The sequence below is a fragment of the Schistocerca gregaria genome, chromosome 8 (genome assembly GCF_023897955.1).
Source record: "Schistocerca gregaria isolate iqSchGreg1 chromosome 8, iqSchGreg1.2, whole genome shotgun sequence".
Classification (NCBI taxonomy): Eukaryota; Metazoa; Arthropoda; class Insecta; order Orthoptera; family Acrididae; genus Schistocerca; species Schistocerca gregaria.
Genome location: NC_064927.1, coordinates 173,398,284 through 173,410,902, shown reverse-complemented (window position 1 = coordinate 173,410,902; position 12,619 = coordinate 173,398,284). Strand labels below are relative to the sequence as shown.

At 40.4% G+C, this 12,619-nt stretch overlaps 1 protein-coding gene across 4 annotated transcripts in view; it reads left to right on the top strand.

The window, feature by feature from the left end:
• Positions 1–12,619, top strand: part of LOC126285024 (vacuole membrane protein 1-like) — an 83,043-nt gene that overhangs the window by 18,558 nt on the left and 51,866 nt on the right. For all 4 annotated transcript variants that reach the window (XM_049984337.1, XM_049984340.1, XM_049984339.1 and 1 more), the window contains one exon: positions 6,444–6,670. In XM_049984337.1, the coding sequence (XP_049840294.1) occupies positions 6,444–6,670 (227 nt within the window). The remainder of the gene's footprint in view (positions 1–6,443; positions 6,671–12,619) is intronic.

The following is a 12,619-nucleotide window of genomic DNA, read 5'->3' as shown; positions in this document are numbered from 1 at the left end:
GCATGCCACCCTCCACCTCAAAAAACTATCCAATCTCCAGGTTTCCCACCTCCGGAAAGGCAACTCACTCACCCTTCACAACCTTTCCACCAAACCTCAACCTCCTCCTCATTGCACACAAACCCAGTCTCTCCCATCTACTCAATCTCCCACTTCCAGCTCCACTCCCTCCAAAACCTCAAAAATCTGGAACCACAAAACCCTACTTCAGTAGTTAACCTTTGCTCCAAACCTCTCTCCCAATCCGAAACCTCTGTCCTATCCAAAGGCCTCACCTTCATCCCCACTCCCAGATACAACCAAACAGCCCTTGTCAAAGATTTACTGTCCTACACTCGTACTCTCTGCTGGAAATATCACTTTGCCACGAAGAGAAATGATCCTAATCCTACTCCTAATGATCCAACTCCGCTAGACACTATCCAAATTGAACCCTGCCTGGAACAGTTCCGTCCTCCATCACATCGGGACCTACCTCCTCTTCCTCAAAATCACCCTCTCCAAACCTTCCAGGAGTTTCTGACTTCCAGCATTGCCTCTCAATCCTTCTTAAAAAACCTTAATCTTACACCCAACATCACCACTGCTGAAGCCCAAGCTATATGCGATCTGAAGGTTGACCGATCCATCCTCATTCTTCTGGCTGACAAGGGTTCCACGACCGTGGTACTTGATCGTCGTGAGTATGTGGCTGAGGGACTGCGTCAGCTTTCAGACAACACCACATACAAAGTTTGCCAAGGTAATCCCATTCCTGATGTCCAGGCGGAGCTTCAAGGAATCCTCAGAACCTTAGGCCCCCTACAAAACCTTTCACCTGACTCCATCAACCTCCTGACCCCACCGACACCCCGTATCCCGACCTTCTACCTTCTTCCTAAAATTCACAAACCCAATCATCCCGGCCACCCCATTGTAGCTGTTTACCAAGCCCCCACAGAACGTATCTCTGCCTACGTAGATCAACACCTTCAACCCATTACATGCAGTCTCCCATCCTTCATCAAAGACACCAACCACTTTCTCGAACGCCTGGAATCCTTACCCAATCTGTTACCCCTGAAAACCATCCTTGTTACCATTGATGCCACTTCCTTACACACAAATATCCCGCACGTCCAGGGCCTCGCTGCAATGGAGCACTTCCTTTCACGCTGATCACTTGCCACCCTACCTAAAACCTCTTACCTTAGCCAGCTTCATCCTGACCCACAACTTCTTCCCTTTTGAAGGCCAGACATACCAACAATTAAAGGGAACACCCATGGGTACCAGGATGGCCTCCTCGTACGCCAACCTATTCATGGGTCACTTAGAGAAAGCCTTCTTGGTTACCCAGACCTGCCAACCCAAAGTTTGGTATAGATTTATTGATGACATATTCATGACCTGGACTCACAGTGAAGAAGAACTCCAGAATTTCCTCTCCAACCTCAACTCCTTTGGTTCCATCAGATTCATCTGGTCCTACTCCAAAACCCATGCCACTTTCCTTGACGTTGACCTCCATCTGTCCAATGGGCAGCTTCACACGTCCGTCCACATCAAACCCACCAACAAGCAACAGTACCTCCATTATGGCAGCTGCCACCCATTCCACATCAAACGGTCCCTTCCCTACAGCCTAGGTCTTCGTGGCAAACGAATCTGCTCCAGTCCGGAATCCTTGAACCATTACACCAACAAACCTGAAAACAGCTTTCGCATCCCGCAACTACCCTCCCGACCTGGTACAGAAGCAAATAACCAGAGCTACTTCCTCATCCCCTCAAATCCAGAACCTCCCACAGTACCACCACAAAAGTGCCCCACTTCTGACAGAATACTTTCCGGGACTGGATCAGACTCTGAATGTGGCTCTCCAGCAGGGGTACGACTTACTCAAAACCTGCCCTGAAATGAGATCCATCCTTCATGAAATCCTCCCCACTCCACCAAGAGTGTCTTTCCGCCGTCCACCTAACCTTCATAACCTCTTGGTTCAGCCCTATGAAATCGCCAAACCACCTTCCCTACCCTATGGCTCCTACCCTTGTAACCGCCCCCAGTGTAAAATTTGTCCTATGCACCCTCCCACCACCACCTACTCCATTCCTGTAACCCGGAAGGTGTACACGAACAAACGCAGAGCCACGTGTGAAAGCACCCACGTGATTTACCAACTGACCTGCCTACACTGTGACGCTGTCTATGTGGGAATGACCAGCAACAAACTATCCATTCGCATGAATGGACACAGGCAGACAGTGTTTGTTGGTAATGAGGATCACCCTGTAGCTAAACATGCCCTGGTGCACGGCCAGCACATCTTGGCACAGTGTTACACTGTCGGAGTTATCTGGATACTTCCCACTAACACCAACCTGTCAGAACTCCGGAGATGGGAACTTGCCCTTTCAATATATCCTCTCTTCTCGATATCCACCAGGCCCCAACCTCCGCTAATTTCAAGTTGCCGCCGCTCATACCTCACCTGTCTTTCAACAACTTCTTTGCCTCTGTACTTCCGCCTCGACCGACATATCTGCCCAAACTCTTTGTCTTTACAAATGTCTGCTTGTGTCTGTGTATGTGCGGGTGGACCTCTGTGTGCGTGCGCGCGTGCGTGCGTGCGCGCGAGCGCTCGCGTGTGTATACCCATCCTTTTTTCCCCCTAAGGTAAGTCTTTCCGCTCCCGGGATTTGTATGACTATTTACCCTCTCCCTTAAAACCCACATCCTTTAATCTTTCCCTCTCCTTCCCTCTTTCCTGACGAAGCAACCGCCATTTGCGAAAGGTCGAATTTTGTGTGTATGTTGGTGTTTGTTTGTGTGTCTATCGAACTGCCAGCGCTTTTGTTTGGTAAGTCACGTCATTAATTACCGTTAACTTTTCCTGTTTATTGGGTCACACCACTTAACAATAATGTTCCTATGCTCTGAATATCTGCTGTCATTCGCTGGTGAGATTATGTAACATTGTTTCGTTTGGTCACTTAACACGGAGAAAGTGTATTTTCACCTTGGAAAAACTGCATTTTCACTCAGGACAATGCATATTTTCACCCAGAGAAAAGTGTGGATTTTACTGGGAAATCCAGGGAATTTTCTTTTTCTTTTTTTTTAAATCTCATATGAGCATCGAATGTCAGGTCCCTTATTCGGGCAGGTAGGTTAGAAAATTAAAAAAGGGAAATGGATAGGTTAAAGTTAGATATAGTGGGAATTACTGAAGTTCGGTGGCAGGAGGAACAAGACTTCTGGTCAGGTGACTACAGGGTTATAAACTCAAAATCAAACAGGGGTAATGCAGAAGTAGGTTTAATAATGAATAAAAAAAAAAGAGGAATGCGGGTAAGCTACTACAAACAGCATAGTGAACGCATTATTGTGGCCAAGATAGACACGAAGCCCAGGCCTGCTACAGTAGCACAAGTTTATATGCCAACAAGCTCTGCAGAAAAAATTGAAGAAATGTATGACAAAATAAAAGAAACTATTCAGATAGCGAAGGGAGATGAAAATTTAATAGTCATGAGTGACTGGAATTTGGTAGTAGGAAAAGGGAGAGAAGGAAACATAGTAGGTGAATATGGACTGGGGGTAAGAAACGAAAGAGGAAGCCACCTGGTAGAATTTTGCACAGAGCACAACTTAATCATAGCTAACACTTGGTTCAAGAATCATAAAAGGAGGTTGTATACATGGAAGAAGCCTGGAGATACTGACAGATTTCAGATAGATTATATAATGGTAAGACAGAGGTTTAGGAATCAGGTTTTTAATTGTAAGACATTTCCAGGGGTAGATGTGGACTCTGAGCACAATCTTTTGGTTATGAACTGTAGATTAAAACTGAATAAATTGCGAAAAGGTGGGAATTTAAGGAGATGGGACCTGGATAAGCTGAAAGAACCAGAGGTTGTACAGAGTTTCAGGGAGAGAGATCATAAGGGAACAATTGACAGGATGGGGGAAAGAAATACAGTAGAAGAAGAATGGGTAGCTTTGAGGGATGAAGTTGTGAAGGCAGCAAAGGATCAAGTAGGTAAAAAGACGGGGGCTAGTAGAAATCCTTGGGTAACAGAAAAATATTGAATTTAATTGATGAAAGGAGAAACTATAAAAATGCAGTAAATGAAGCAGGCAAAAAGGAATACAAACGTCTCAAAAATGAGATCGACAGGAAGTGCAAAATGGCTAAGCAGGGATGGCTAGAGGATAAATGTAAGGATGTAGAGACATATCTCACTAGGGGTAAGATAGATACTGCCTACAGGAAAATTAGAGAGACCTTTGGAGAAAAGAGGACCACTTGTATGAAAATTAAGAGCTCCGATGGAAACCCAGTTCTAAGCAAAGAAGGGAAAGCAGAAAGGTGGAAAGAGTATATAGAGGGTCTATACAAGGGCGATGTACTTGAGGACAATAGTATGGAAATGGAAGAGGATGTAGATGAAGATGAAATAGGAGATGTGATACTGCGTGAAGAGTTTGACAGAGCACTGAAAGACCTGAGTCGAAAGAAGGCCCCCCGGAGTAGACAACATTCCATTAGAACTACTGACAGCCTTGGGAGAGCCAGTCCTGACAAAACTCTACCATTTGGTGAGCAAGATGTATGAGACAGGCAAAATGCCCTCAGACTTCAAGAAGAATATAATAAGATTAGATGGATAGATCACGTAACTAATGAGGAGGTATTGAATAGAATTGGGGAGAAGAGGAGTTTGTGGCACAACTTGACTAGAAGAAAGGATCGGTTGGTAGGACATGTTCTGAGGCATCAAGGGATCACCAATGTAGTATTGGAACGCAGCGTGGAGGGTAAAAATCGTAGAGGGAGACCAAGAAATGCAAGAGATGAATACACCAAGCAGATTCAGAAGGATGTAGGTTGCAGTAGGTACTGGGAGATGAAGAAGCTTGCACAGGTTAGAGTAGCATGGAGAGCTGCATAAAACCAGTCTCAGGACTGAAGACCACAACAACAACAACAACAACAACAACAACAACATATACACATTGGCAGAAACATGCCTTCTTGAGCTTTTGAGAGGAACCTAATTGAAGTAACTAAAGGTGAATGTCAATGGACCCATGTACCATCGTGACACACACGCTAAGATTAGTCCAGAGATAAGCTTTTCTAGATGGGTCCTGACTACAAGCATCCATCTTTCAATCCTGATGTCTCAACATTGCTTTAATTCACTCTTTATGAGAGCAAAAGAATCCATCAGTGAGCATCATTTTCAGTCTACAGGTGGCTGGGCCTGCTTCTGAAGTATTCCTGAACACACTTGTCCAGGAAGCATGCTATACCAAGTTGTTTGGTAGAATGGACGTATATTTTGTCCAGTGCTCACAATCCGCCTCTGCCTGAAATTAGAACACTCGGTATTTGTTATTACTGTACACATGACAACATCTGAAACAGAGTGCTATTTCTCTGTTCTGTGAAGTACTGGTAGTTGGGAATGACTAATAGCATTAGAAGTCTTTCCATTGGGAGAGAGACTTAGTAAACAGAATTGTAACTTCAATAAATGCATCACTGTTACACTCTTTATTCTAAAGAGGAGGAGGATGGATTCTTCATACAAACTGTAGGCATAAGATAAGTGAGCTTCTGTGTATCATTTACTAGTGTATTCATTTTTAGACATTGGACATTACTTGAAGATTGGTAGTCCACCTTGCAGTAAACCCAAAAGAAAAAACACCATGAACTACAACTGGGCTCACTACATCTACACACTGCATACATAAAATTTGCAAGTATCTGCCAAAGTGGGAGAGGAAATGTACAACTCTTGGGAGAGACACCTGGTATATCGTAAACTAACTTACTTTAAGCTGTACTTCTGCGATGTGGATATGGCTAAATGTATTGTGGTATGGACAGTAATGATGAATAGCTTGGTGTTTCTTTAGAAACTATTATTTCTTGATCTTAGTGTCAAAGGATTTGCTGCTGAATCAGTTCTCAAAGAATTGCTTTCTAAGATGTTCTTTACACCTGTTACTGAGATAGTGTTTTCACTGTCACTACTTACTTGTGTGCAATATAGTATTATGTCAGAAATCCAGGTTTGCAGGGTACATCTACAATAGTTCAACTAAACAGTTTTCACTGCAAAATTGATAATTAAGTTTGAAAATCTGCAGAATTTAAAATTCCATGTAGATGATTCCATAACTGTTTTAAGAATATTAACTTAGCTTATTTCTTGAACTTTTGTATGTTGATGGCTGAACTTATTATTTTAGGTATGTAAGTGCTTATATTTTTGTGCTAGTTGTGTGCAATGCACAATAGTGCCATTACAAAGAGCTGACGTCATCCTATAGTTTGTATTGAAACGATTCTTGAATTATCTCATAAAAATAAAAATATTCTCTTCATGTACACGTTTGCACAAAGTATAGTCTTTTTTAAAGTGACTTTCTTTAATATCCAGTTGCAGAGACTGAATAACACTATGCCTACAACACTTAAAAGGAAACCGGAAGGATCAACCAGGCATTCAAATGGTGAAAGTACCTCCCTTAGAGATTACCAGGTTTTTACGAGTAGAGAAGAGGAAGTACTAGATAGAAAAAAATTAGTTCTTTGGCGGCAGCCTTTTAGGACATCAAAGTATTTTCTTCAGGAATTGATAGTTGACCTCCAGTATTATGGTTCAAAGTAAGTAAAACCTTTTATCTGTGATTTCCAGTATTTATTTAAATTATAAACAGATAGACCTAATATTGACTTTCATTTAAAAAACTGAAATATTGTATTCTGTAAATTTTAATTTTCTTCATGTGTGCATAGTACTTGTTTGTTCCTATTCTTCAACACAACTTCAGTAGCTGGCAAACAAACATACAGATATTTTCTAGGATTGATAATACTGATCAAAAATGTTTTTTTTTTTTTTACAAATAATATGAATAGATAAGAAATCTACTTACTAAGTGGCAGCAGGAGAACACAAATACAAAAAAGATTTTACTTATGGAAGCTGTCAGAGCCAATGGCTCCTCCTCTCAGCAGAAGGGTTGATGGTGAAGGAAGAAAGGTGAAGAGAAAGGAACTAGAGAGACTTAGGACGAGGGGTAAGAGTTTCGTCAAGTCATCCAGAACCCCAGGTCGGGGGAGACTTACCGGATAGGATGAGAAGGAAAGACTGACTGTTGGGAACTGCACCAGACCAGATTTGAAAACTGGAGATCTTAAAGGCGGGAGGCAGGGTAATATGCAAGATAGATATTACTGCTAAAACACCATGCACAACTTAATAAGAGTGAAAAGCAAAGTGCATTGTATTTTACAGAGGTGGAAGGAGGACTGAAAAATCGACATGCCAGAAAATGAAAGATTCAGAAGACTTAAACAGAATAAAAAATGGAGTAGTTGCTGTGAAGAACTGCTGACAGGGAAGAAATTGATGTAAATTGAGGCCAGGTGGGTGGCGAGAACCAAGGATATGTTGGAGTGCTGTTCCCACCTGTGGAGTTCTGATAAACTGGTGCCTGGGGGAAGAATCCAGATGGCCCGTGTGGTGAAACAGGCACTGAGATGATGACAGTCATATTGTAGAGCATGCTCTTCAACAGGATATTATGTATTTTCAGTATACGCCCTCTGCTTATGACCATACCTATGTCATACAGACAACACACATCATTGTGTTGCAGAGCATGCTCTACAACTTGACAGTTGTGACCTTGGTGCCTGTTTCACCACCTGAGTCACCTGACCTGAAGTCTATCCTGTACTAGAACATGGGGATTGTTGGTTATGTAAATTTGATACTCTATTTCTTCTTAAAGTTGCCTCATCTGTAAACAAAACTGAAAAGACAAACAGTGGGTTGATAGGTTGTGTAACAAACCATCGACAAAAGTTCTCCCATGGTGGATGATAAGCAGGTGTAAGGCTCTGCACACATTGTAGATGATACTGGTACACCAGTTGCTTGTGAAGTATTCTCCATGCTGACCTTGGAGATGTACTGCATGTCATGGCCATTTGTCTTGCACTGATATTTGGCTCTTCTTTGACAGCACCTAGTGTGTACTTTACCTGGTCAGGCATTTGAGCAGCCGCGGCTCATGTGTATACAGTCTGGGTGTTCATAAATTTTTAGATTCAGATAAATATGAGTGTGTGAAATTAATAGCATCTTCTGTATAACAGTTATGCTCATGAAGATATTCATACAACTACAACCACCACAACAATAATAAGATCAGTAGTAGTAGTTGTATTTATTATTATTATTATTATTATATAACTTGTCTGAAAAAAAGAAAGAATTGTTTTTGTTGAAATTTAATGCTTTGTGGGAAATTAAATGCAGTTTAGGACAAGAATGAAATAATGTTAAAGCTTTTGCTCCTCTCTGCTTGACATTTTTGTGTAAGTGGGAGTTTGTGTGCATTTTTATGTTATTTTATTTTTATTTATTTATTTTTTTTATAATTGTTTAAGATCTCTAACATGTGTACTAGTTAACAAAGTAACTTCCCGGCTGAAAATTCTTACGTTGCACCCAAACAACAACTTACACTTATTACACACTTATATGTTAAATTTTTGCTTGTAGGCACACTTATTTAATCCTTTTCTCAGTCAACAGATGTGGTATGGGAGTCCTTAGTTCCTTTGTGGCTAACTTTTGCAGGTAATTTTGTTTTCTGTTAATACTTGAAACGGATTCAACAGTGTTCATGTTGGCACTGCACATGAAAGCCAGTCTCTGCCCAGTAAACAACAAAGTCCAAACACAAACTGCCATTTGGGGAAATGACTAACTTCAGGTTATACCATCTACCAATATGGTAATTTGGCTAGAACACAAATGGGCACTGAGAACCATAAAGGCCAAAATAAGACCATCATCTATCACACATTTAAGTGAATATTAGAGAAACCAGTCAGACAGCTTTTTGTGAACATTCATATATACAATGTGGACCTACAGCACAGATAAACCTGACTCGCCATAAGATCAACAGATGTCAGAAGCATGAGTAAATGCTACAGTCTCACAATTGATGATGATGATGTGCTTTGTGGTTCTCAGCGCCTGAAACGAATTACTATATGACAAAAATCCAAAACTTAATAAACTGCAGTATACTACATCTCATTTAGAATTCCAAAAAATTGATTTTTCTATCAGGATAACTAGAACATGTACTGATGTCTGATCTAATTTTACTATATAGTGAGTGAATTGGCAAGTCTGCAAAGTGTGCTATCGTCTAGAGGGATTTATGCCAAGCGAACGGGGATAAAAGTCTGCTACTGTTTGGTACCACTTGGTGGCACTGACATAAACTTGTAGTTGAGTGGTATGTGCTAGATGTGCACACTGAGAACCGTCACATTGTTAACCAGATCTGTATGTTTTTGGCCTGTAAGGCAATTGCGTGATGCCAGTTGTGCGTACAAAAAAGCTCCTAAAAAATGCGCAACTGAAGGTGTGCTTGCGACCCTGATGCCAAATTTCATCAAGTGTAGAGGATTAGCAATGTAGCGTAGTGCGGTAGATTTAAGCAGAGTCCATTCACTTCTGCAATGTGTTGTTGCAACTCCTTCAGATGGTGGTGTGATACTGCTTTCACAGACCATTTACAAAGTTCATCAATGAAACTGTCAAAGGCAACAGTTTTCTTAATTAGTTTATTTTCCTCCTCTGCCGCATATGTAATTTCTCCATAGTTATGTGCTATGACTTCCAGACCAAGCGTCTGTAAAGACAGTCCTCCCTTTCCACGGCAGTCACCACATACTTGAAACAAACAAGTCTCTCCCTTTATCGCTTCCTGAACACAGGATCCCCGGTTCGATTCCCAGCGGGGTCAGGGATTTTCACCTGCCTCAAGACGACTGGCTGTTTGTGTTGTCCTCATCATTTCATCATCATTCATGAAAGTGGTGAGATTGGACTGAGCTAAGTTTGGGAATTTGCACAGGCAATGATAACAGCACAGTTGAGTGCCCCACAAACCAAACATAATCCTTATCATCATCTCCCCTTATGTCACAGACTACTATTGACTTGACACGCCAACCATTGTGTCATATGTCACATGCTCCTGTAAGTTCTTCACAGTTACCACACAAAGTTCGAAATACGCGCAGTTCATACATACAGACATCTCTAGGTGGGTATGAAACTACCCACTTAGGTCGTAGTGCATAAAATTTGGTCTTCCAATATGTGAAGTTGTATAGTAGCTCTTATAAATTGCAGAAAATTCTTTAATGCTGTGAGTCATGTACCTCTTCACTTTCACAAGTTTTTGGCCTCCAACTGTTACAGTTATAGTGTCCTTCTTGCTGGCACTCAGGCGAGAACAATCCCATTTATCTTCCAGAAGAAATCTGCACTTTTTGAACTAGAGCTGCTTCTACAGGTTGACCATAATAGGGATCTGGTCTTCCAAAGACTCCTTTTACAGAGCTCACATTTCTTGATTTGTCTACCATTTACTTTGATACTGATGGAATGTGGTTCAAAATTGTTTTCTTTCAAAATGTCTCTGGAATAATAATTAAAACTCGCACCTTTTCACTGTAGGGTGCACAGTATTCAACAGCTGAATTGATATTTGTGAAAAATCCCTGGCAAGAGGTGCAAGAGTACTTTGGTTAATGTTCTGCTGAATATGGAATTTATACTTCGAAGAGTGTGGTCAGTTTTGCTGTAGTGTATTCATCCATAGCTTTAGTAATTTCTCTGTCCTTTTTTGATGCATAGAGCTTATGACTCGACTTAACTGACCACGGTTTCTGAACAGGACTAACACCTACCTCTGTAGCTGAATAATTCAAGGTATTTAATTCTTCCTCTATTGATGCAAAATCTGCACCATTGTTGTTATTCTGTCAAAACATTTAGAACACACAAAGTCGTCACTGGAAACATCTTCACTTTGTAACGGAGTCTTCAAATGAAAACACTTATTCCTATCCTGAGCAGAGTCTGTTTTTGTTGTTTGTTTTATATATAACTCTTTTATGGATAAGCAAACAGCGAGCACACTTCACTCTCCTGTGATCCCAGTCAGAAGACATTTCAAAAAGTCCTTTTCACAAAACTCACTGCAACTGTGTCAACTGGCAAATTCCTCACAAAAACACAGAACGCACTGGGTGGTCTCAAATTTCTTAAAAGACTCTTCAGTAAACAAATAAGCACTGAACAACTGCAATACAGAAACCTGCAATGAACAACCACAACAAAGTGAAAGAAATAACTGCAACAAAGACGATAGAAATAAACATTGTAACAAAGAAATTAGTAAGAAACTACTTCAGTGAAGACATACAATTCCCTTAAAAGTTAATTTTTTTAAATAAAACCTATCCAGTTTAGAAGTTGAAGCTTTACAGACATGGTACTAATCAGCAGAAAAAAATCTAACTTTTCTGGATTAGCATTTTTGAAATAAAATCTGTAGATTCTAAAAAAATTCAAAGCCAACAGTAAAAGAACTTTGACAGATATGTCCAAACAGAGGATACCATTGTAATCATAAAGCAATTATCTTTCAAATAAAACCAAACCGTAATCAATTATTTAGAACTGTTACAGAGATACAGCATATTAAAAAAAATCCAAAATTTGCATCTTCAAAATGGTGTTCACAGTGTCATCTTTAGGGGCCTGTATCTCGGGACAGGTGTTGTAAAAAAGGGAAAATGTTTTTAACGTTCAATGTAGTAATCCTTTGTATTTTCATGAAGTATGTTTTGTGTATATATGATCTCCTTGAAGTTCGTTTTTCCCAGTTAAGTGTATCCTAAAGAAATGTACCATTTTAAATGAAGCCGTATTGTTCAGACTCAATAATTTGCAACAGGTTATGGGCCCAGGCTATGTGAAACTGAACAAATACAGGTTTTTTTTTTTCAATTTTCATTCAATTCAATGTGTGCTGGTAGAAACTGTGTGTTGTTGAATCTAGCTGTATGGTAAGAATACAGCTACAAATGGAGTCCATGAAGTGATTATCGATAAACTCGAAAGGCCTGAAAATTGGGCAAAATGAAAATGGCATATCTCTATGGTACTCCATTCATATGAACTGGAAGACATTATTATCGGTATGCGTGAACCCGTGGTGCTGCCTCGGGAACCAACAAGTGAACAGAAGGCAGCGTATGCAGAATGGCAAAAGAATAACGTGAAAGCGGCGAGTTTGATAGCAAGTGCGCTAAGCAAAGCAGTAGCTGAACTTGTATTGACGTGCAGAAACTCAAAAGAAATATGGAACAAACTACATGCAAGATTTGAATGTAGTAGCAGGCAATGCTTGAACATGTTAATTGAAACATTCTTCCATTTCAAATGTGACTAAGCAGAAGATATTAGCTCACATCTTGCTAAGTTACAAAAGCTATTTGTAAATTTAAATGATGAATTAACGAAACATGAAGAGAATACGTTGTCTGAAAGAATATTAAATGATCGAATTTTATCTACTCTGGGAAAAGAATATGATAATTTCAAAGATCTCTGGGGCATAATACCAGCTGAAAACCAGAATTTGAACTTCCTTATTGAAAAACTTTGTGCTATTGAACTGCGTGGACAAAGTACAATGGATGTAACTGCATTGGTTGCGTATAACT